At 25.5% G+C, this 27,974-nt stretch overlaps 1 protein-coding gene across 2 annotated transcripts; it reads left to right on the top strand.

Annotated features, from left to right (window-relative positions):
- LOC119604716 (guanine nucleotide-binding protein subunit gamma-e) lies at positions 1–26,054 on the top strand. Of its 2 annotated transcripts, XM_037957510.1 has the most exons (4): positions 1–178; positions 313–402; positions 4,157–4,298; positions 21,169–26,054. In XM_037957510.1, exons 3-4 carry the CDS (start codon positions 4,186–4,188, stop codon positions 21,272–21,274), a joined length of 219 nt encoding a protein of 72 aa, XP_037813438.1. In that variant the 5' UTR covers positions 1–178; positions 313–402; positions 4,157–4,185; the 3' UTR covers positions 21,275–26,054. The 2 variants fall into 2 exon arrangements, with proteins under 2 accessions (XP_037813438.1, XP_037813439.1); XM_037957511.1 differs by lacking the exon at positions 313–402 and having other exon boundaries at positions 81–178.
- Positions 26,055–27,974: the final 1,920 nt, after the last annotated feature.

The raw sequence follows: 27,974 nt of genomic DNA on the forward strand, positions 1-27,974 counted from the left end.
ATGTGGATAGGTGGTAAGAATAACTACGAATGTCTTTGATACCATCGTTAGTCGTTGTTGGAAGATAGTCGTGTTTCGGTAATTGTGATAGTTGGTCGGTTGAATATTTTTAATTGCTAATATTGTTAAACAGTTTGTTGGTTCACGATTGCTATTCATTTCTTACTTTGTGTAGCAGGTGCGTAAACTTGTGTTATGCAAAAGAAAATTTCGAATAAAAAATATATTAATTCAAATAAATAAATAAAAATTAAACAGCAACCTACTGATTCATATAATTGTATAATGAGAATAGTCGTGTGTTTATTCTAGGTGTTAAGTCTTTATCATTGTGAAACTTTACTTGGATTTACTTGGCGCCTTTTTTTAAAGGAAACAGAAATAATCAAATATTTTAGTTTGGTATGTATGTATTTTAAAATTTCACATTTCTCTTTAGAAAAAAAAAACATTAAATAAATTTAAGAAAGTTAATACCACATTTTCTGAGTGATCTGCTAATAATTTTGTTTATTTTTCTGAACTTGAAGGTTGATCATTTTAAAGTTCACTAAAAAAAGTTTATTTTTTTATAATAATACGCCCATGAATACGGGCGTATAAACCATTTGGAAAATTTTACAGGAGACGATAAAAACATCACAAAACTTTTAATTTATATCTTTTTTCTTTAAAGTGGATTATGTAATTTACAGTAATTAGTATAACAATAATTACTTGTACTAACCAGAAACTTCTCCACTTAAAACTAATAAAAAACTCAAAAATTGCCTTGTTAATATATTTATTCGTATTATTATGGATATACGCCCTCTTTGTTGTCCATATTTAAATTAATGTAAGAATAATAGCTTTTTGCAAACCAATCAAATAATTCATAAATTTTAAAAGTGTAAATATTTAATCATGTTTTGGGAAAAGTGGTCTTTGCGCCCTTATTTGCATCCATACTTCAATTCTACGTAATTATCATAGTTTTTTTTTTTGGCAAGAATACTAAATACTTTCTCCAAAACAGAAACATAGTTTAAAATGTTGTAAAAGAGACGTTATATATTTTAATAAACTTAATATATTGTTGTATAATAAGTGCCAACCTTTTATAAGTTTTTAATATGATTTAAATGAAACAGCTTTATCCATTTTTCTATAAAAAACATTTTTTTTTTTAATTTGAATTGAATATTCAGTCTTGTTAGCAAATTCTACAACATACATATAACATGTATATGTTTTTGCATTTTTTCATTCTATTTAACTTGTTAACATTTTTAGTTTAGTTGGTGTGAACCAAAAACATATAATTTAATTATGTTCTTCTCTTGGATAATAGAAAATTTGCTGACACTTTTCACCTTTTTGATGTTCACAAACCGTACAAAACGACAATAAAAACGCCACGAATGACAACAGGAGCAATGGCAGAGGAAAAGCATTTGAATTGTATAAGCAAGCATGAAAAAATTATAAAAGAAATTCAAAAGAACATTGATTGTTATAGTATAATCGAATGAAATATATATATATGTACATATTATGTATGTTTGTATGTATGTAGTTTAAACTAGGGAAGCATTCCCAAGTATACGAAAGTCATGCTTAAGCATCGAAGCAAACCCTTAAACGTTATGCCACTAGTTATAATGAATATTAGATAAAATTCGATTAAATCATACATAATTCTATTAAACCCCGATTAATCTATGTTGTTAATTTGAGATTCATTCCCTTTTAATGAAGCCAGTAAGAGGAAGCACAGTTCTACATTAAATGAATTTTAAAAATGAAAACAAAACTCTTGTAGGGCTTCTTTCTGTTTAACACTGAAATATTTATCGCTCATTTACTACAAGACTTGCATAACTCAAAATTCATGTTTTTTTGAACTGAGTACTTGTAAACATCAAAACTAAAACTAATGTTTTCACGAATATTTGATAAGAAAATGTTATTTAAGAAATGGTAAATTATCATAAAACATTCAATGTAGTTTTTCTTTTTACGTTTAACAAATATGTACAAATTGGTCATACGTTTATTACATACGGGGGATTTTATGTCAAGTGACCCAACTTTCGAAACTCAAAGACTGAATTATACTTTTTTAAAAAATTGAGCTGCGCTAATTTCGAATCTGTCAATTTCTTCGTCGCATCAGGCCTTCAAATATCTACCTAAATTGTTTTATATCATCTAAAGATTTGTGTATTGGCTTCAAGAAACAATAAGGCAAAATAATAATAAACTAAGACTTATTGTAATAGCAAATTCTTAGTTCATATGTCTAGTTTTTTTAACTTTAAGATACATATTTATCTTGAGAATTTTCATACAAAAATATTTTAACTGGAAGAATAACTACCGGTCAACTGGAGGTGAAGAAAATGGGTGGTAAGCGTGTTTTATTTATTCGATTATGCCGTAACCCATCTAAACATGTGTCGTAAATTTGAAGTGAATTTGTGGAAGAAGCCATATTTATATATACTTAATTATGGAGCAATCCTTTCATATTCCAATTATGCACCGAATTCATTTTTTATTGCGCAAAAACCTAAATATATGATGAATAAATTGTTGAATCTTTTCTTATTCAAATGAATGTTTATAAGTATTTGACTATTATTGCATTAGTTGAAAAGTGTTTGCAACGTTTTTATCAATACCATTCCATAACGCTGCACTTCCGTCTACATACAAATTTAAGTTTCCGTTACAAGCATATCGGGATAGCATTTTAAAGTTCTAAATATTAAATTTCATAAATAAGTAGTAACTACATATTTCTTTAGTATTTATTTTTAAAGAAATTTGGATTTTGCGATGTATTTACATATGTATTACTAAGTATTCGACAAATAGATTCACCACATTCCAATTTAAAAGATACAATTTTACATACATAGATTATTGTGTTAAGTACAATCATATACATACATATCTTAATATGTATTCGTATTAATTAAAAAGTAATATTTTTTTGTAATTCTGCACCAAATATAAAAAACAACAATATCGATATTCTATGAGAAATGAGGAGTGCTCTGTGAAATTTAGTTTTTGATCATTAAAATTGAATTAACCGTTCTTTTAACGAATGTTCTGTATATCAGTATTTTTTTTATATTTATTGACATTTTATGCAAATAAGGAAGAAATAAATTGTTTCCCTTAGAAAATTAAACATAAAGTTATATTTTAATAAGAATATGAAAAATTAATGATGAGTTGACTTATTGACATCTAAAAAGTTAGCCAATATTTTATTAATGCTTTTATATTTCTTATATATACAAAAAATCCTTAATAAGGACAAATAGGTTTATAGCTTGGCTAACATTCATGAATGTAAAAACTTGAAAGCTTTGAAAAAATTTGTAATAGGGTTCTGACATTGTCTCTTATATGTAATACATACAACGTTTATTAAATATTTAAAATTACATTTTAAAAATATTATATTTAGTTCTACGTCCAGAGCTTTTAAGTACATAATATGTTGTGTGGAACACAAGCTTTAAAAGCTGTGTTCCATACAATACATTAATTGCAGAATAAATAACTTTAAAGGACTTTAAATTGAATTCGAGTCAGTGCGCGTGGGGGAGGTTTTTATGACTTTTTTTGAGAGACATCTGTGCAGAGTACGGCAATAATGTGTTTTATAGCAACATAAAATGAGGACATGAGCCAAATATATGTACATATGTATGTGTGTATATTTAAATGCAACATATTTTTTTTTTTTGATTATGAACTATAGAATTTGAAATACATGCATAAAATCAAAATATTTAATTTCTATAAAATATGTTAGTTTTAGAAGTCCTGTTTCTTCATGTAATAATAAACGTAGAATCTAAACATTCATGAAACTGCTTTTTTAAGACCCTTTACCATTTAAGGTGTGATTATAGCAAAAATAACCGGGAAAATGTTCGTCATTCTGAGAATTAATCTCTGTTTTCTTGCTGGCCAGGAGACCAGTTCTCCGGTGATGTAAAAGTTTTTATACATACTTCATGTGTATTATAATGCAAACTTGAGTTAAAAAAACTCTCTTTATATCCCTGCCTCTCTCTGCTCATTTGGAAAAGGACACACGAGAGCCATAAAAGCTTTATTTATATAATGTGTGTGTATTTTTTCTTTGCAGGAGTGGTATGTTGATAAATTTTAGCCGCCATGGATCCCAGTGCTTTACAAAACATGGATCGGGACGCATTAAAGAAACAAATCGAAAACATGAAATATCAGGCCAATATGGAAAGATGGCCGTTGTCTAAAAGCATTGCAGAGTGAGTAATTAAAAAAAAAAGAAATACAGAAAAAAAACTAAAATGGTGCCAAATGTTAATAAAGTGAAAAAATAATTATAAAATATTATATGTATAATTGCAAAGTATTAAATGAATTTATTATTTAAATTTGTCATAAAAATATATATTTTTTTGTTTTTAAATACATACACACATACATAAAGGAGTGTTCTTATTTATTTTTTTTTTTGTTTTCAACCCCATAAAACAAACACTTTGGAAAAAGAAAAAGTTCACTTCAGTGTGGATATGTGTGTATGTATATATTTAGAAAACCATTATTTAACTAAATATGTGTGTATATGTGTAAATTTATATACCGTAACTGTGTATTTGTGTGCGTATGCGACTGTGTGATAAAATATGCGTTAGATGGAGTACAATTTTATTCCTACTTTTGTGTTTTTTGTTTGGGCCATGTTAAAACCCTTAACAACAAAACAAATAGAAAATGAAAACAACTTTGTTGCTTTTTCGGGGTGTCTATTTTTCTTTATTACAAAGTTTAGCATGTTGACAAAATAAAACAAAAATAAATGAAGCTTACCGTAAAACTTACTAAGTACTATATGTATTTATTTAAGACTAAAAAATTATACAAATAAAAATACTATATAAACAATTAAAAAAAAAACAGAATGGATTAAGAGCAAAAAAGAGTCAAGTAAAATGTTGACTTCGCAATTAAATCGAAGAATAGAATGTGAAATATTTTTAAAATTAAAAGCAGTCTGACTTGATGTTTGTGAAATTTTCTTAAAATCAAAAGTAGTCTGACTTGATTTTTTCTTAAATATTTAATTCATAATTTGACACACCCATATTTACTAATTAAAAACTAAAGGACTATAATTTTTACACCCGTAACTAATATTATGATTTTACTAAAAAATCCCTGTTCTAAGCATTTTTTGGAGAAAATTTCGAAGTGTCAGTGGCCTAGAAAACACTACATACGAATAATACCCATACCAGTAAATACATTATATTTATCGGTTTACTATTAATAAAATGCATCAATACTTATTACAACTTTCAAATTTATTCTGTTTATAAAAAATTTTAAAAATTTAAAAAAATTCCGCAAATAGTTTGTCTTTAACTAGGACATTTAAAACATTTTTCTCAAAAAAAAATAATTTTTTTAGAAAAATTTTGGGTACTTTTGACGTCAAGAAGTTCTCACAATTCATTGAGAACCACAAAAAAATGCCAGTAAAGTGTAGAAACTGATAATAATACTTTTCAAATTTGACACTTTTCAATTAAAAATCGGATCGGAACTTTAGAAAATATCAACATTTTCAAATGTACTATAATTTTGCATAAATAATAGTACTTATTATTCAAAAATTCATTCTGTTTATAAAAAATTTAAAAATTTAATAAAATTGGCGCAAATTCTTTGTCCTTAACTAGTACATTTAAAATTCATTTTTAAATGTACTACAATTTTGTATTAGAATTTAAAACTTTAAATGCCACAATTTTAATCTCAAGTTATCGGTTAACCGGTAGATATTTTGCCTTTTAAAATAGTATTTATAGGAACAAGACAAAATTTTGCCCCTTTCTTCTGAAACAAGCAAAAAAATTATCAACTTTTTCCTTGTTGCCTCAAAAATACTGAATTAAATATATATAGTCCAGAAAAATCAGGATTTTACTGCGGAATTTTTGATGAATAGGAAATATTATTGTCTATAGAAATGTATCGAAATTCGTACGATGCGAAATAAGCGAGATATTTGCGTTGGTATTAATGGTGACTTTTATCCCCCTTAATTAAGACCACAATAAGAAGTCCTGAATCAACTTTCAATTATCTATTTAAAATTCTCCAGTTTGCTCAATTTTTCGACTAAGGTTTAAAAATCAAATATCCTGTTTGTTTTAATATAAATTCAAAAATTTGCTTAAGTAATTTAATAGAGCAAAAAATATAAAAATTCTTTTACTTATGTATGTATGTAAATATGTATATTGTGCAAATCATTTTATACGATTTCAATTAAAATCTGTTTCTTCATTCTCCCTTCATCATTTAACGTTAATAATTCTTATGCATCTATACATAGTCGGTTTGCAGTGGTAATTTATAGTTCGTTTATTTTCTCTGGTCATGAGGATGATGAATAATTATTTTTATAGGAATTTTAAATATGAAATTGCAAAACTACATTTAATTTCCGTTTAATGTTTTTCAAGCTACACCATGATGTATGTATGTTAAGAAGTATATAAGTTTTAACTTGTTTAATAAGAAATACACACAGTATCTTCTAAATGATGACTTGGTTTTATGATGATTGAATAGTTTATCATATTTCGGCTGAAAATATTTTTTTCTTTTTTAAAGCCAGCCAGAAATTAGATCCAAATATCTTGGGAGTGATATTATAAAATTTGCTAAAATATTTTACGGTTTGCTTTACGGAAGTAGTTTTGTGTTTGCAATAATAAATTCATACATATGTATATGTATTAGGGTCATAACTTTTATACATTTTTTGAAAATTTTAAAACACTCCTATCCATTCCACATTGAGTGTAAAAAAGTACGACAAAAAAGCGGCAAATGCTTTAAAGTGTCATTGTTTGACCCATGACATTAACACTGAGTAAACACTAGGATAGTGTCTGCATTTACTTGTAGATTTTACTATTAAAAATTCATAAAAATTAGTTTGTGAATGGTTTTAGAAAATCGATTTGCGGCGCAAGGTTTTTGGTTATCACCCTAATATGTATATATGTACATATAAGTATCAGTATCTTTGTGGCTTATTCACTGCATATCATGCATTTTAATTATGCATGTATAAACGAGTGAAAGAAGAAGTTATATCCAACTGAAGCCTTATTTTATTCTTGGCTGAACGTTTCAGAAAAAAGCTTGAACTCATTTTAATGTTAAATGATGTCAACTTTTTTCTGCGAGCAAAGTGTGTATTTTTATTTTTTAAATACACGTATCAAAATTCAACACACTTCAAAATGAATGTTTATCAAGCTAACCCTTACCACCTCCTAAAACATATTTATGTACATCGCCGGAATGCGAAACAGCGTAGCAACAAATTAGTTAGTTTGGAATTTGGAATTTGAATGTAACACAAATCAATTACAATAACAAAAGTTCACATTTTTAAATTTTTCGTCTATTCAGTAAATTTTGGAAAAGTGTTGTTACGCCCTTTTACATTTCAATTTGCGATATCAAACTTGCTGCAATTGCATCCTCAGTGTTTTTAGTTTTTCTCTGCAAGTAAAACAAAGTCCTTACCATTTATTTTTTTAGTTTGTTATTTTTACAATATTCGCTTAGTGCTTTTACATAGTTTTTTACTTCCTTTGGTTTTGGCAAGTTTTTGTATCTCACAAAAAGCCAAATTGGTTTTACATATTTATTCATCTTTATGTAGAAAAAATATTTTCAAAAAGTTTATGTTTTCAATTCAACTCTTTCTCGTAAAAAAGTATATTTAAGCTTATTAAAGCTGTGTCTTTAATCTAAAACACAGATTACAGATAAAATGCTTACTATTGTTTATATATTGGATAAAATGAAATATTGAAGAAATAAAATATATCTGCAAGTTTATTAGTATACATACATGTTTCATACATACATGTTTTTGTAGATATGTATGTGCATAAATAAAAACATACTTAATCAATCAGTCAATTAAAACGGAAAATTCTAAAATTTTTAAAATTTAGGTGAAAAGTAAAACTTGTGAATAAATTTTCTTAGACTCGTTTTTTCGTTTTTACGGACGAAATGCTCACATGTGTAAATATTACATTTCGACAGAAAAATGGGTGTAAACTTTTATACCCGCCAAAAAAGATATTGCAACTACATGTCTAATACAGACAGAAGATAATCTACATAAATATGTCTCTTAGTCAATTTTAGTTTCATCAGTTCTGTCTGCATTATTCTCTATGAGCCAAGCTATCCACTGTTGACATTATGATGAACAAACACAAATAGATCATTGTGATCGAAGTATGAATTTAGGCAAATTTTAAAAGATATAAAACTGTTTTCTGTAATTTTAAACTGCACGATTAAAATTATCATATATGCTCTTATTTTCTGATCATAAATGTCGGGAGAAAATGGTACCCTATACGCGACTTTTCTAAATGAGTCTTTTATAAGCCCCTCTTCTGATCAGGTCAGACTTATTTTTGAATCAGTTTTGAGTAATTTTTTTACATTTTTTTTGGCAACTCTTCCATTTCTTATCAGTTTCGATAAAGTGACTGTTCCTCTAAAAATGCCAGCGAACACTTCCTTCTAATTTTACATTGAAAACAAAAAAACAAAAATGTCGAATTTATTTGATGCTTTCAATATAAACTTAGAATATTCCTAAAATTGGTATTAAAAACCACTAGTAATGTGTAAACTACGAAATATTGCGGAAAATTTTAAACTTCATTGCCCAATTTACTTCTTCTTTAAAGGTCAATTTTATTAAATGAAAAATGTTTCCATGATTTGAAGCGATTACGTTTACATGTGAAGTAAAACAAAAAATCATGTTAAATAAATCTCCTGTGGCAAACCATGCACTAATCGAATTAACACTAATTGTATTAAAATTACACGAACATACTAAAACCCACACCTATCCACTGTAATGTATGTGTGTGTATTATGTACATGTTAAATTAAAACCATTCCATAAATCAAAAGAGAGTAAACAAGTAAACTGTTTAGAAATTATTAAAAAAATTATCTATCCAATGATTAGAGTACAAATAACTGAAAAAAGCTGATCTGTCGGTATCGTGAATACCATTTTTTATGATGCAAAATGTTTGGGAATTATTATTAAAAAATATCCCCTTTTTAATTGAGTTATTTTCCTTACATTACATACAAACTATAGTATTATTTAAATAATTCTTGAGTACAGAAATTGCATCAAAATGACTCAAATTAACTCCTTAAGGTTGTACATACATAAAATAATAAAAATATGTAATATTGTAAATAGTTTTTTTAACATACACGTGCTTTAATAGTACCTACCATGCAGGCTTTAAAATGTAATCAGGTGGCCAAAACTTTCACTAAATTTCGCTGTAAATATCAGTAATTGTTTAATATTTCTGAAAGGATTTTTTTCACTTCGTTCACTTTTGATGAAACTCATTAGTCCAACAGTAGTTCTATAAAATTACAGGGTACAATCTCACATACGCACACACAAATACTGGTACTTACAGAAAATTGACACATTAAATGGAAGGAAGCAAATGAAACAATGGCGTTATGGCGCCTGTCAATATGTCAAAAACATAGAGTAAAATGGATACAGCAAAATAAAATAAGAATAACAGCAGCAGCACGTTGAAAATAATAATTGAACACACCAATAAACGACATACATACATACATATGTACATTACAATCCTGGATGCTGGACAATGGTTATATTTGTTCAATTAAATTTACACTGCAATTCAAAAATGTACTTTAAAATTGACAATTAAAATTAAGTAAATTAATTTTTCCAATTACAATAATTAACAATTTAATGAAATTACAATTAAAACAATTCAAACAATCTGTATCTATTAGCGATTAATCGATATTACTATTAGCGATGAATCGATATTATACATGTATTTCAAAAGAAATTTAAAACTTAATTTGACACAATTAATATAAGGACATTTAAGTTGTAATTTTAATGAAGAAAATTATGTCATATTAAAACCCAATTTTTGGGATTTGAAGAAATTAAAAAATAGAAACTATTTTAAAGGATTCGTAAAAATGTGTGTGTGTATTCAACATCTCTAGATGCAATTCTCTAATATTAGGAGTTTTTCTTTATTTAAACTTTTGCGCTAAAAGTTTTTTTGTTCGTTTTATCTTTTGTTTTTGCTAATAACGTTTTACAAACCGTATTCCTTTCATTCTTTAAGGCTAAACTAACACATTGTCGTGTATATTTTGTAATTTTGTAGAATATTGTTTTAAAAGAGTGTTATTTAAATTAATAATTATAAACTAGTTTAAAAGCGAAAATAAAAAAGAAATTTTTTATAACCTTGTCCAGCTATAATAGTTTGTTTTAAATACGGAATCTGGGCATTTCTATGAACCATGGCTGTAAAAAAGGCACAATTAAAACTTTTGCATTTTTTAAGATAGTTTAACAAAATATGGTATATGATCCGCTATTTTATCAACGACGCTTGTCAGTGCCAAAAATGTTTGAAATCGGTTCATTATTTCATCTATATCGCATACAACAGAACCCATGAATTGCGCTTTTGAACTCGAAACTGTATTAAATATATGTATGTACATAGTACTTAAATAAAAATCGGCAGATCTAAAATTGTAAAATTAAATATTTTAGTAACCGATATTTTTTTCAAACTTGAGACAATGATGTCAGTCGGTATCTGAATATGATTAACATCATTATCTCATGTTGAAAAAAAAAAATCCCTTTACATGGTATCAACTTTTCACCATCGATGTGTGTTTATGTCGTAGTTTATTTTAAAGCTAAAAAATAAAAAAGACCTCAAATGCAATTTTATTTTTATGATGCGAATGGCAGCCGCTGTCATTTTCACACCACCTGGGGCAATATACATACATGCATACATATATATGAATAAATGAAAAAGTGTGTTGAATGTTCTACTTAAATAGAAAAATAATATCTGTTGTATACATGTTACAGTTTTTATATTTTCTAACTAAAGATCTGGAAAGTTTTACTACAAAAGAACTGTCTATTGAACACAATTGTTATTATTATAATTCTGACAATTATACAATATAGTGAATAAACTATATTAGATTAGTACGAATGTATTTATTTTCAGTTATATTCAATAACTTAATTCCTGAATATTCGAATTTTAATTATGCCTACATGATTTACACACATCAGTGTTTTACTTTGGGTATGATTCACATGTTTATGAAATACATTTGGTTATATTTATATAATCCGTTTAATCATCTGTATTTAACCAGTCCCTTGTAGTATGGAGAAAATTTAAACTTATTCAAAATACTTAATATTTATAAATACTTAATAAAGTTGTTGATGGTTTATTGTGGAATTTTGTATGGAAAATGTACGAAATAAACCTAAAATAAACCATTAATATCTTTATGAATACGGGGGTTAATGTTTGATTATGTATGTTGGTATATATATTTGTGAAATTATTAAATTATTTTCATGCAATAATAAGTTTTGAAACAATTTTAACTACAGAGAGTTCCATTAAGTTTTATGTCTATTATTCATACGAATTAATTTTTAACATGAAGTAAATTATAATTTTTCTATTGAAACGTGACAATTTTATACTCTTTGAAATGCAAATATTAAAGAAATAAAAGTTTTTCTTATAAAGTTTTTCATGTACAACACATATAAAAAAAACTCCTACAAATATTTAAAAACTTATTTTGAGAATGAAATTTTTTTAGTCTATAAAAAACTCTTAGATTCATTAAACTAAAACGACAATTTGCTGATGCAAGTCATTTCTTGGACTTGTTCATACATACATGCATATATCTAAGTTCTAGAATGCGTAAAATTTATTAAAACACGACTACATATTGGGGTATTCAAGTATGCATTTTTTTCTAAATCGGTTAAAATCTAAAAATTGCAAATTATTCTGTTAAGTAAAAAAACGAAAAATTTTTAATTTATTTTTACTAATTCTCTGCAAAAAGATTTTTATATATTTTCAACAGTTTCTGTTTTGATAAAAACAAAAATTAAATGATTTTAGGAAAATAATAATTAATCGGTTAATTGAAACTTAAGATGTTTAATTCGCTGTTTGAAATTTACAATCGAATTAATCGAAAACCTAACGGGTGAAAAAAAATTCAAATCCCCAAAAAATAAATCGGTTTCTATTTCAGTGTATTTTTTTAAATTAAATGTTTACAACACTAAATGTACGCAAGGAAGCAAACATTAAAACAAAGGAAAACCTTTTTTCAAATACACAAGTTTACATTATCTAATCAAAAAGCCCATACAAAATATTACCAAATACAATCTTATTTTCTCGGTGCTGTGAAAAAAATTTTCCGCACTAAATGAGTTGAGATTTATTCCGATTTTCGTGTCTTTCGCTGTTGGAGCGTTATTATAGAAACTATGTATAACAGATTTTTATTTTTTTTTTTTTTTTTATAAAAATCCATTTTTGATGGAACACAAATTTTACATATAAAATCGATTTTTGCCAGATTATTTGAAGATTCATTCAAGTAATCAAGAAATAAAGGGTTTATGAAAAAATCGATGCTTTTCTTTGTCGTTGAATGACTTCCTTATAAGTATTTAAAAAAAACATTGTTTTTAAAATGAAATGATAATCATTAAGTGCATTTCAGTTTCAAATTTACTTGTGAATTTTAGATAAAAACAAAATGTCGCCACATTTTCGACATCAATGTATCAGTTACTTTACAGTATGTACAACATCAAAAACTTTTTCATAAAATACTTGGCCTACATTTTTGAGTACTTATGCCTGGGATTATGTTAACCAAAATAGTACTTGGTAAAGCAAAAAAAAAAAAAAAACTTCAAACTCATAAAATAGCAAACGAAATGGATAACAAAAAGTTGTACTCGGAAAATTTTAATGCTTCATTATTTATGTATATATGTACATATGTATGTACAAATATGTATGTATTAATGTATATAAAGATGATTTACCAAAAAGTATGCTTCAAAGTTGAATCCAGACTGTTTGGAACATTTTCTAATGTAATTGGTTACGAGGTCTAAGTAAATAATGAAATAGCAAAAAAAAAAAGATACCAAATATGTGAAAATATCTCAGCTGTGTGTGTATTTAAGAGATAAACTTTTTGACTTTTTTTATAATTTTCATAAAACAAATGAAATTATATGGTAAGGATTGTTAAAGGCGCCAAGATGTATACAGTTTTCTATAATTTTTTTTTTTTTGTTTTTTTACGCATTGACTTGGAAATTAACAATGAGTATGTAAATACTTAATTTAAATACATACAAATAAAAACAATAAATCTGATAAAACATTTGCAAATTAATTTACAAACAATTTTATTATGGAATAAAGAAATCAGTGTAATGCTCCATATTTGAAAACTTTGTACAAAAGAGTTTTTGTACATAAAATAAAAAATTGTTTTAATCAGTTATCGTTGAAAATGTAAAAGTTTAAGAAAATTGAAGTCAAATAAAGAGTGTAAAAGGTTATAGATGCATATTTGCAAATATTCAATGTTATGTACATATGTATATATGTATGTATATTATTATTTTTTTTTTTTTTTGTAGGAACACTACTAAAACGATGGGTATTAATGTACTAAATCCTAAAAATATATATATTTTTTAAAGACCCTCAGTTCCCCACCAGCGATTGAAAAACTTAATCTCAGTAGAATATGTTGAAAAAATTATGTGCAAACTTTAAAAAATGCTAATTATGAAACAAAAGCATATATAACAATAAATAGATAAACAATTTATTTATTGTGGAAATAACAAATTTTAATCTATTATATTAACATTATGGAATTTTTTACGTTGAATATAACTGGCATTTCAAAACCATAAACGTTACGGTCATACTAAACGAAGGATTAAATAAATACATGCACACATATTTATGACATTATAAAAAACCTCATCATGTTTAAAAATAAACTAATCTCTTTTCCCAACCTTTTGTCATTCAAAAAATTAGATAAAAAGGGCAAAATTTCGGCAGAATGACTAAATATTAAAATAACAATACATTTTCGTATATATTTTTGGTAGCTTATTTTAAACACATAATATATACATACTACCGTATAATGATATATGTATGTATGGTTATGCATTTATAATTTGTTGTAAAATATAAAAAAATAGTTCCTTTTCTCAACTTGCTCACTTTCATAAACATTTGGTACAATCATCATAAAAATTTCAAAAGTTCTGAAGCGGAACTTATGCCAACCATTAACATCCGCAATTTACATTTATATTGTATATACGAGGATTACATATCTCCCATTTACTGCTAAATGGTCATAACTAAAAAAATAATAAGTCCTACTAAAATGGGAGTGACGTTTTTCATTATTTTATTAGTTATAGCTCACTTAAAACCACATACTATTTGAAAGATTTACGCAAGACATATGTTTTTTGGTTCCTAGAGAAAAACTCCTGTTTGTTGTGAACATTTAGAAACAAATGGGAATAAAGTATAACCAACTAGAGGTCCTTAAATAGCCCAATTAATGAGAAATAAACATTTTTGCAATTTATCTTTTTTAAAAGGGACAAATAAAATTTTATTTTAAAAAATATACAGACTTGTCGCATGACAGCAAAATTTATAAAACTGAAGGTTAGGATTATAACTTTTATACGTTTATTGAAAATTTTAAATCGGTCCTATTCATTCCACATAAAGTATTCATTGAAAAAGTATGTATATATATATATATATATATATATATCACTTTTTCCCGAGCGTTAAAAAAGTTTCCGTTTACGATATTTACTTTAAACAAAAGTTTAAATTTATAAGTGACAATTTCGTGTCAAGAAACCCAACTCAAAAATCGAGTTGGATTAAGTTAGCACAAGGTTAGAACTATTGGATACTAGGCCAGACATAAATTCTTCAAGGAACAAGAAAAACGTCGGTTTTGAAAAAGAATAGGGAAAAATTAAGTGGCAAATATTTAAAAAATCTTATTCTTGAGTTAAAAAATAATTTTTTTGATAGATATCCCACTCGCATCCCATTATGGGACTATAAAGCCCTTAAAGGAAATTGTATAAGCTTTGAATTGAGCAAAAAAAGGAGTTTTTTGAAAAAAAAAAGTTTTAAAAAATATTGAAGAAAAAATTTTTTTAATTAAAAAAAAATTGGAAACAATGAAGAAATACTCCTTTGGACAATTTTTGCTAGCAACAATAGGTGAAAAGTTAAACACATTTGAATAAAACCCTGTATGACCAAAATGTCCAACGAAATCGCCCAAATATAAATTCGGAATTTTTTTATATAAACAAGTTTTAGAAGTGTTTTGCAATAAATTAATGCAGGAAAAAATGTTTTGTTATTAAATCACTTCAGGCTACAACATGCATAGTGATATTTAATTCATATTACAAATACATATGTATCAATAGCACATACATTCTTACATATCTATCAAGGTCTTAACAATAAACACATATTTAAGAAATCATAAAATTTGTAAAAAAGGCCTTCTAGGTATAATATATTTTTTTGTTTTAATACATAAATTTCGTATATTTTCTTAATATAAAAAAGAAAAAATTATTCATCTTCGTATCTACGTAGGAATATTTTGACATTGGTATTCTTATTTCATAGAGTATTATATTATGAGAGGGTTAAAGGAAGAGGACAGTATCAGTTTATTATCAATAAAATTTCTTAAGAACAATTGCTTTATTCTATTCTTGTTCGATTCAAAGCTCAAGTACAATGCTCTTTTCCAGATTTGGTTCTTATATGTAGTTATTACAATTTTTATTGTTATAAGAACTTTGTTTTACTAAGAAAAAAAACTTTCGTTATCTATGATTGTAAGAATGAATGGATTTTCTTATTCACTTCTTTTCATTTCATTTTACTTTTTGTATAATAAATCACTTGAAACTTATACAAGAAGTCAATAACACTTGATTTTTTGGTTTTATTAATAAAATATATTTAGTTATTAAATCAAAGTTAAAATTAGTGCCTGGTTTTACTTTTCATTACCTATAAAGTATAATTTTATATAGTAAGTATCGTATGATATGATATCATATTTATCATATTATTATCTAATTTTTGAACAAATATATATATATATATATATATATATATATATATATATATATATATATATGTTACTGTATGTACATGTTAATTTTTCTGTTATTAACTATGAAAATTTCATTAAAATAGGGAAAAATTACATAAAATTAAGTAACATAGAATGCATACATCAAATTAACTCTCAAACCTAAATTTCTTATGAATCAAATATTTTATATCGATATATTTGTGAATATTCACAAAACTTAAAATAAATCGTTTTTATTTGTATTGACAATACGTGCCTCCAGCAATGATATTCTGTGGGGTAGAAATTCTTTTATGCACGTTTTAAATCCAAACAAATAGAAAAGGTTACATGAGAAACTTGCATAAAAACGATATACATTGTATGCTGAATAAGAAAATATTTGTTGTTTTTAAATTTTATAAACGAGCACGTAGTTGTGGCTATCAATTGTTTAAATCTTTAATCAAGCACTAAGATATGAAAAATAATAATTTAATATATTTTAAATTACTTAATTAAGTGTTTCTGTATTCGTTAAAGGTAAGAATAGTAATGAAAATTAAATATAAATACAATTCTGTATTTTTGAAATATTATTTCTTTTCAAGTTGTGCCAATCAATACAATTTTTATTAAATGTTTTAACATTTTAATATTTTTCTTAAATTGTTTTTCTCTTAAACTGTGCTAAAAATTCAAATCCTTCAAGTTGTATGTAGCTGTGGCACACAATTTGCCTCTTAAGAAAAATGTATAAAAACAATTTCTTGTATCTAAGCATGTGAGTACTTTACATAATTACTGTGTAGTACCACTTAAAAATATATAAACCACTTTTTTCCAACATGTCCTATACGATGTCATATAGTCTTTACATGGGGTTAAATTTTTTCTTTTCTTTTATAAACGTTTTCACCTTCAACTTTGTTACATTCTTTATAATGTTAGTTCCATTTAGTTTTCATTCGCTATACAATTTGCCTACAACCCATGTGTAAGCAATTTTTGTTAGAGCTTCTCTTTTTGTATCACTCTTTAAAGTATGTACTTATAAAATGACTGCAATGTAATTGTAATGTATTTTTTTTTTTTTTTTTTGCATATTTATATATTATTCGGATGGATGCATGTATGGACTCATAATTTAGTTAACAAAACACTTTTGAATAACAACTACAGCTTAAATGTATATTATATTAAGGCAACAATAGAAGTTTTTTATATACTTTTGTTTTTATTTTTTATGAATTATTTAACCACGAATTTATTTTTTTATATAATTCAAAGCAAAGGACTGCAGTCAGGTGTTCATAATTAACCTATTCTATAGATATAAAAGGTTTATAAATAATTAAATGTGTATACTCCTAAAAATTAAAGTTCTTGTGAATTATAGTAATTCTAAAGATAACTGATGTAAAACTAGTTGAATAATGAGATGGGAAATCCGGATTTAATTATTCGTTTTGAGAAAAAATCAATAATTGTTTCCTTTAACTAGCATTTGTAACAGCACTCACTAATCAATGTAATATTAAATGTACGAATATCTGGGGCGTATAATGAATAAAATTAGTGCAAGAATTCTGTCTACTAAATAAATATTAAGTATACGTCATGAAACAATTTTATATTTAATGTGAAACAAATATAAAAGTTAGAAACAATATTGACTATTAATAAAATTGTAAAATTAAACTGTTTACAATTTATAACCCAAATAAGAAATATTTGTCTAGCATTGTAGTTTCCGTTTGTGTGTCCATGTAAACTTTGTAATCAAACAACAGATCACAAATTGAATGATAAACTGACATTCTTGTTTATTTTCTAAAATTTAAACAAAATTAAAACAAATTAATATGGCAACATAATGAAAAATTTAAGAAAAATTAAAGATAGATTTTTCTTTTTTAAAATTTTAATTAGTATGATCTTTCTGATAATATTAGTTTGAAGAATTTTATGGAAAAAGAAAATTGTAACTATATTTAACACAAAAAGTTATGGCACTGTTTATTTAGGAAGTGTTTAAGCACTTTTAAATCTATAGGGTTGTAACAGTTTTCCAAATTTATATGAGAAAAATAATTTATTTATGGGTTTACACAATTTTGTCCAAATTGGTAACTATAGGAAAAATGTTTTAAAATGAAAATAGAATTCTTCTTTCTGTACAAATACCAATTTTAAGAACTGAATGAAATATGTATAAGCGTAGAAATTACGTTAACGTTGAATATGTTAATTGATGCCCGCAAAAGTTACATAAAAATACCGGTTTCAAATAGAAAATATTAAAAATACAGCTTTGGCTATTTTAAAATAAAAATATTACCTATCCGTCAACATGTGGTGAGGACTGCAGATATTTTAAGATGTTTTTGCATAATGTACTGTTGTGGGATTTTGGTTATGGCCCTAATGTATTTATTTACAAACATCTATACACATAAAGAACATGGTTGTAAAGTAAAAAAAAGTAACAATCTACTTGACATGTTTATAGCTATACATACTCGTACAAACATGTTGGCCAAAGCCAATATTTTCACAACCTCCTTAGATTTGAATGTTAGTGTGAAATCGTACTTACTTATTTATATGTACATATCTCACATTTACTACAAAATACCAAAATTCGTGTTTTTTCAACCGACGGCTATACAGTTTTATTAAATTTCAAATTTATCCATTATTTTCTGTGTGGAATCGATTTTTTGTTATAAACATAAAAACTAAAAATCATGTTTTCACGAATATTAGTTGAATAAAAATTAAATTTCAATATAGATGAGAACTATATCAACATCTGGTTTAATTTTTCTAATCCGTTAAATCCTTAAATGAGTCAACTAAAAGAGAAAATTGCTTTAAATGAACATTTAGTGGATTTAGATTGTTTCATTCATGTTAACATTGCAACTGAATGGCGTTCGTGTTGTGTGGAAGAAGCCGATGATTGTCCGTGCCGTGGGTCTATGTGGTTTGCAACCATACCAAAATAATATGATTATTTCTTAAGTGTAAATATGAAAACTTGCGGATGTGTATTCCGCATCTCACAGAAAGTTTATATGCAATGATGTGTAGTTGGGGTTTTAAATTATAGAAAGTTTTAATTTTCAATCACTACTGCATTCCATGATAAAATCTAACCGAATATCAAACAATTTCATATGTACTTATGTATGTATATACTTAAAACGTTAACTAAAAAACTTAGTTATAAAATCTTTACTATGTGTTTTTGAGTTATAACACTATTGAATCAAATAAACTCAGAAAAATGGCAAAATTTTCTGTTTTATAGTAAAAATATTTTTCACGTGCAATTACAAACAGCAGGGTAATAAAAATTTATTACAAATACATGTTTGTATGTATGAACAGACATAAATACTTATATAATTGTGTGTATGTACATACATATATATAAAGCCTACAATATTACAATAATAAATTTGTTAAAACAGAACATGGTACAATGGCAAAAAAAATGTTTTCTTATAAAAAATCAGATTGGTATAAAATTATATAATGTCACCATTCTAGAGATAATTTTTGATTGGCGTAAAAAATAAATAAAAAGCATCTATTCCCTTTGGCGTTTTCAATTTTTATACGTGCTTTGTGTTTAGATTTTTACTTAATATTTTCTCGTGTAGTTCTATATTTGAATATTTTTATTACATGCGTTGCAAAGAATCTAACAAATTTCTTATACATACGTACATATTAATAAAAACCTTTTTAAACTTTGTACAACTTTTTGCTACGATTATTTGTTTTATAATTTTTATGAAAAAAATGTTCGAAAAGTTGTGGTCGCTTGCTTTGAAATCACTTAGATTGGCCACAATTTACTATATTTAGCTTTTTACCAGAATGGGCACCGAATAATGTGTAAAGTTTTAGACATTCACATATCCATATGTATTTACATTAGAGGTGACCAAAAAATATCGTATTTTGTAAAATTTACTGGTGTTAAATTTTAGTCCAATCGGATAACGAGAACCCGTTAAGGAAATCTATTTAAAATTTAACACCAGTTAGTTTTTTTTACCAGAATGGGCAACGAATAATGTGTAAAGATTTAGACATCCACATATCCCTATGTATTTACATTAGAGGTGCCCAAAAAATATCGTTTTTATTTGGATGGGCCTTATTTTGTAAAACATACTGGAGTTAAATTTTAGTCCAATCGGATAACGAGAACCCGTGAAGGAAATCTATTTAAAATTTAACACCAGTTAGTTTTAGACACTAATGAACAACATAAGACCCATCCGAACGAAATCGATATTTTTTAGCAGCTCTAATGTATGTACATATTAAGTAAAATAACGTGTATAGATTTTTGATATGCTTTGAGTCTGCATTTATACTATTAAAGAGCAAAAGAGATGCTATTTTTAGTTTAGGCAAGAAAAACGTTTTTATACGACAAACTTGTTAACAAGAATTAAACAAAGTATGAGTTTTTAACATTTTGCTAGATTTTTGATTTCATAAAATGACCTTATTTATTTTCCACCCAATATTATTTATTTTGGATACATATCTATGTATGTATGTATTATGTACGTGCAAATTGTCAATACATACATACAGTAAATTCTACATAAATGTTAGTGTTATTTGAAATAAAGAATTATATTTTTCAATTTATTTTAAATTTTTATACTCTAATAATTTTGAATTTTATTTTCAAAATTTAAATAAGGTTTTTTATGAAAAAAGTAACAAATTATTCAAATACTAATGACCACATTTGATGAGTCCAATTGCACTTTATAACGTTTTCAATATTATTGATTATAACAGTTTAAATTATCAAATTTATATGACGTATAACAGCATAGTACATATTTGTGACTTTTTATTAAATATATTTTTTAAATTTATATATTTAATTAACTTCCATTGTTTTTAAAACTTTTTTAATTTCAGAATGCGTTCTTTTGTCGAGGAGAATGAGAAAAATGATCCTCTTATAAACGCTCCAGACAAAAAAAATAATCCGTGGGCTGAAAAGGGAAAGTGTGTTATTATGTAATATTATCGTAAACCACAAAAATACCCAAATATTAAACAAAAACAGTTGCAACATCAACAACAACAAAAATATAATAGTTATCAATATCATCAACAATTTAATACAAATTCCAACCACTCTAACAACAACAACAACAACTACACTGGCAACAGCAGACAAATAGATGGTCATAGAGACTTTTTAGATGATTATCTTTATAATAGTTCCCTAGATCCTACCGATAAATCCGAGTTTAACGGCCAATCGAATTCACCCGATGAAAACCATGAAGAATCACATAAGCCCCCGTTATTTCATTGTCATACTGAGTTTTATAAAAATAATAACTATTATTATTACAATTACAATCTAAACTACCATGATCTACAAGAAGAACCTTCAAGAACAAACAAATTTCTATCAAAATTAAAGAGAAGAACACAAAGAGAAATCTTACAAAGACCCATCCTACAGCATCTACTGGTTTTAGTGATATGGTTGCAAGCTAAATTTTGGCAAATCTATTACGAGATAATTATGAGAGTAACACATTGAGAGAATTTAAGAACAATCGATATGAAAATAAGATGGATAATGACAACCAAACGTTGATCCAAATAATGACTATCTAACTGACTGCTGAAGGGCAGCCCCCTTAATGAAGTGTCAAATATCTTACCAATGATGTTAAGTATCAGTATCGATTAAAACATTTAATCCGCTTCCCATAATCATAAGTTTATTACTATTAAGTATATTTTTTTCTTTACTTTACCTAACATACTAATTATAACAAAATCAAACAATTTGCATAATTTCTTTAAAGCAAATCTTGAAATATATATTAATAAAAAAATCCAATTAAACTTACAACAAAAAACTATACTCATGAAAACTTAAAAATAAAACTTGGCATTTTTTATTTCTCTTCTATAATTTTTCTTCAGTTGTCATCGTTACGCTTTTCAGTTTCCTGATATTGTTTATTCACTGTTCTCTCTAATCTTTAGTTTCTTCCATCAACCATACCACCCACTGTTGTCATCAATACTATCTACATGAGAATCCTAATACGAAACACACAGCAAAATAAAATCGTAAACCAAAACCCACCACCCTCTTTCTATCTATCTACGTAGTATAAATATGTATGTTAACGACAATTAGACTTTAATAACGGTCAACAAATATGAAAAAAATTTATTTTTTAAAAAACGTTTTAATTAAAAATAGAAAAAATCGTTATCAAACATTCCACTCCAACATCTAATACGGAAGTTTCTCTTTAACTAAAGAAAGAAAAAAACCGAACTTTATACAAAGGTTTCCTTTAGGGCTACATGTTTAATATTGTTTAGTTTCATAATTTTAGACTTTTAAACTTTTTGTCCCAATCTGTATATAAGAAGGATCGTTAAAATCTTTTTATTTCCAAGGCTTAAATATACTTTTATTACCATATTAAAAACCTAAAATTAACTACTATGTAGTAAAAAACAATATAATTAACTTACGAATGCTCATAATGAATTAAACTATATAAATTAGCTTTCAATATTTTATTACTTGATGCGACTAAATTAAGTTTTTATAATATTCCATATTATTTAGCCCCTTTTCTCCAATTTTCATATAACAATTTCATATTCAATATAGAAAAAAACTAATAGCCTTATTCATAACAATTTATCAAAGGTTTATAGGTTTATTTGTCTAATAAACCTTTGATAAATTTAATAGTGAATAAGGCCCTAAAGCGATAAGTTAATATTATTTTTAATAATCAATCAAACATAAATGTATATTCCTATGTTGAGAAACATGACATAATTATACATAACAACAAACGCGACCATCAGTGCAATAAAAGCCTTTTAACCCAGCTAGATAATAAAAAAATCTACAAGTTTGTCTAGCTGAGAAAAAAGTTTTTATTGATTTTTTTAATTTAATTTAAGATAACTTATAGAAACCAATTAAAAGGTAGCAACATTAAATTTAGCTATAATATAAACAACGCAATGTAGCTGACTACGACATAGAGTAAAAAATCATAGACGAACTCTATTATATATAATTCATATGTATACGTACATATGTTATACATACATATGTATGTATAACCACCAACCAAAATAAAAAACAGACATTTTGAGAAAGCCGATCGGAGTAACCGATTTGAGAAGTTATCTGTTCTTATAACAAATAATTTATTTGCTTCCCTCAATGTCCGGAAAAAACACAAAAATAAAAACAAATAACAAAGTAAATTAATTTTTTAGTAGAAGTTTCAAATTGAAATAATTAACAACTATAAATATACATACAAAAACTTAGAGAAAATATTACTAATACAACAAATTATATTAAAAATATTTAAATTTAACCAATATAAGTATATACATACGAAAACACATACATAATATCAGCTTTAAAACAGAACAATTTATATACAAACAATACATTCTATAGATTCTACTAAATAATAGGCGAAAAAGGACTTGAATATATAATAAATAATAAAAACAAACAGCTGATAGATAAACTTCGAAATAAACAAAATATAAAGGCGCTGACCTTCTGGTTTAAATGAAAATAATAATAATAATAATAAAACTAAAATATTTAAAATGTTAAAGTTATAAAATAAACATAATATATATTTATTTATTAGCTTATATCACCAAATATTTATTACAACAAAATGTAGCAAACCAAGTAATAACAATATAAAAAAATTAATTAATTATTAACTGCATCAAAATACGAGATACACAAAAATAATTTTAAACATCTAAAAAAAGCTTACAATTTGGAGAAGATGACAAAACAACTTGTTTAAATTATTGTATTAACAAGACCTAATTTTAATTAATAACGATATTTTCAAACGTCGGAGTTATTATTTTTTAAGCTAAAAAGAGGAAACATGTAGTTTCGAAAAAGTTTAATTAACGGTAACGTTTAATTTAAAAAAAAGCAACAAAATCATTATTTATATAAAATAAAAAATAAAATATAGCATTTGGACATCAACATATTTAATTTAACAAAGTACATGATAGCGGATAACAAAACTCAATTCCATAAATTTAATTTAAGTACATACATATAAATAATTTATATTTAAGCCATAAATCGTTAAAACCCAATAAGACAACAACTGCAAAAATCAACAAAACTAATTTAGGAGATTCATCGATACTTGAAAAACCCCACGAGCCCAAATGGATTAAGAATAAGATGCAAAAATCAAGGACATTACAACAACATCGTTTTAAACAAGGAAATAATTCAAAATATACCTAATGATAGATCTAGGGAATAACAACCGATGATAAATTTTTACGAAACAAAAGTGTCAAAATTTTTCCATACATACATATGTACATTAGATCCGCTCGTAAAATTTGTCCTGGAAGTGTGTGATTCTGTTTGTTAGTTTCACTCATGATTTTTACTCTGCTGAGTGTCTTATTCAAAATGTTTTAGGAGTAAGTTTAAAATACTAATAACTAAAAAAGTCACGCACATGAAAGTTCATTTTTTAAAAGCAGGTTCAGTGTAATATATCGTTGATAATAATTCAAATTGTTTTGGAAAATATTATTAAAAAATTACACACAAACATAAAGTTTTAAACCCTAACTTCATGTGTCAGCGTTTATCCCAATAATAACAAATTACACAAGAAAACAACAAGAAGAACAATTTTTAATTAATAGAATCAGTTAACAATTTAAGAAAATTATGGTATTAAATGTGGTTTATTTTGTATACCAAGAATATAAGACAAACTAACTAAGTATCAAATGTATTAACTAAGGAAGGAATGAATCGCGAAAATGAAGCCCACAATACTAGATCAAAAAGTTTCAGCTCCGAGAGTATCAACAGTTAATTTAATCAAAAGAGCAGGTAAGAAAATACAAAATATTTTACCGGAAAGTATTACATAAAAAACTATTAACTTTAGATTTAAACTAAAATAAATAATACAATATTTATAATATTTACAAAATACAATTATAAAACAAAATAAAGAAGTCCTAACAATGTAAGGCGCACACGGTAATAATAAAAAATAAAAAAGACATCAAAATAGGAAAACAAGTGAACTAATTTAAAACTTTTAAAGCTTAGCGCTTTTTAAAATACTTATTTTAAATTTAAAAAATACAAAATTTTCTAGTCCTACTGAAATGTCAAAAATCGTTGTAATGATTCCTTCGTTGTTTCCCAATGGAAGGGGAATAATTACAACAAACTCAACCAAACAACAATATGAACAGTTTATTTAAAAATATTTAAAACAAACGCATATAATGTTATGACTATTTAAATGGAAAACATTTTTAAAACATAAATATAATTAATGAAAAAAGGAACGGGAAATGAGAAATGGGACAAAGAAGAAACCCTTTTAAGAATTGAGTTATTGGATTGTCATAGAAAATTGTAGCTTTGGTAATAATTCAGAAATTCAGAGCATATGCTTTTATCGTTAGCTTGACAACTCAAAAACGTAAATACATTTCAAATAAATTAAATTAGTGAAATCTAGCAAATAATTTTCAAAATTTCCACTTTTGCGCTAAAATCCTTAAAAGATGTTTGTTATTAAAGTGTCCCATTTGGATGGAAATGTTTGAGCTCCACTTTATGGAAAGAATGATAAAAGGTATAAAGTTATAAGCGTGAAACAAAAATATTAGTATTAAATTTTAAAACTAAAAGATATATATTATATTTTAGTATGGTAAGTCGGTGTTGTTACAAAAAAAAAAAAAAAAAAAAAAAACTACGAAAATCTTTAAACATGTTAAATTCATTAAAAATTTTAACAATACATAAAAAAATATTAAAAAATAATTTACTATAACATTTATAAATATAAAGTTATGCATAAATAAAGTAGTTTTAATTGCATCGTAAATATAATAACAGTTTACAACTAAAACTAATAAATAAATGTGTCAAATTTAAGTTTAATACAATTTAACACTATATTATAAATAATTATTGAAATAAATGATTCAAAAAGTTGCCCAAAAAAACCAAAAACAATAAAGTCAATAAGAAAGCTCGAATTTGCCATCATTCGAGAGTCATTGATTTTTTTAAAATTATTTAGCCAAATAAGTGATATAAAACCGAAAAACACACAACAATTTTTAACATTAAAACTACATACTCAAATAAAATTTCATTATTAAATATAAAAGAAAAAAATAACAATATTTAGTAAATAATTTAAGTATTAAAAAATGATTTTAAGTAACTAACAACTAAAAATATGTATTCGAAATGATTTTAAAATGTTGAGAACAAAATTATCAATTCATTTGATTTACCATCAATCAATATGTATTAATTGCATAAGAATATGACTCAATATAATTAAAGTAAATCTTAACAAATTCTTTAAATAAAAAATTAAAACATTGTCTGAAACTTTAGTGGAGATTCGATTAAAACTTAAACTCCCCTCTTAAAAAAGAACAACTACAAAAACAAAAATATTGCTTGTGTTTTATTTAAACCCCAAATTGAAAAAGGCTATTTATTGTATTCCTAAACGAGTTTTTGCTACACTATACCTATTTCCTTTTCCTGTTTTTTGTCTTTATTTACTGTTAAGTTTTTGTTTTCTTATGTTTTACTATTGATTGTTTATTTTCTTTTTTATTTAAAATTTAAAGGATATTCGAAAATATGTATGGTAAGTAGTATTTATGGACAAATATAAATGTTTCAAATCTTTTAAAGTGCTTTAGTTTTTACAACCCTAAACTGCCAGTAGTTTCTTTATCATGATATTTTAATGCATAAAATAATAGCAATTTGATGAGGAATATGTTTAACCAATAATCTGTATTTTTTTATTTGTTCAACAGTGTTCTGGTTTTAAGGCATTTGTTTTAGATTTATTTATTTTAATGTGAATTTCCTATTTTTATATACATATATGTATGTGTAAATATTAGAATAGACTCAATGAAGTATAAATAATTTGTATACAACAGTTTAGCTTGAATTTATAAATACGTACACCAACACTTTAAAATAACATTTAAACGAAACAACAATATGTACTATAATGTTATCGTCACCTTAAATGCAGAACAGTGTAACAACATAATAGATAATAAAACATATGTTTGTTAGGGTGGTCATAAAATGGAAGCTGACGATTTTAATCATTTGACATGTTTTGGAAGAAAATCTAAGGAACTACATACATGAACATACGTTCAGGATAATGAGTTGCTGAACATTGAACGATATGTATTGGATACTGAATAAGTAGTACATGAGCAAATAGAACCACTGACTTGGAAAATTTCTATTGACACATGACAATGTTTATTTTATTTACGTGTATTATTTTGAACAATTAACATTCCACGACATTAAAGAAAGTCGACTTTCTTATTAGATTTTCTATTATTTAACTATTGGAGAAAAAGGGATTATTTTTTAATTAAAATTTTAAAAATTGATTGAGACTTTGAATGACAGTATTCAGTTATACATATATACTAGTACATGTTTTGATAAAATTCGGCATAAATAAGTTTTTTATAAACAAAATTTCCATCCCAAATTCTATAAGTATCGGTTCATATTTAACTTTACTGCCATATAACATGGACCTAAAATTCACAGACTTTAATATATATGTATCTATAGCACTCTGTAAGCGAACACATGTTTCGAA

The sequence above is a fragment of the Lucilia sericata genome, unplaced genomic scaffold, assembly GCF_015586225.1.
Source record: "Lucilia sericata isolate MDLA Ls3-8-SP2 unplaced genomic scaffold, ASM1558622v1 Contig000420F_arrow, whole genome shotgun sequence".
In the NCBI taxonomy this organism is placed as follows: domain Eukaryota; kingdom Metazoa; phylum Arthropoda; class Insecta; order Diptera; family Calliphoridae; genus Lucilia; species Lucilia sericata.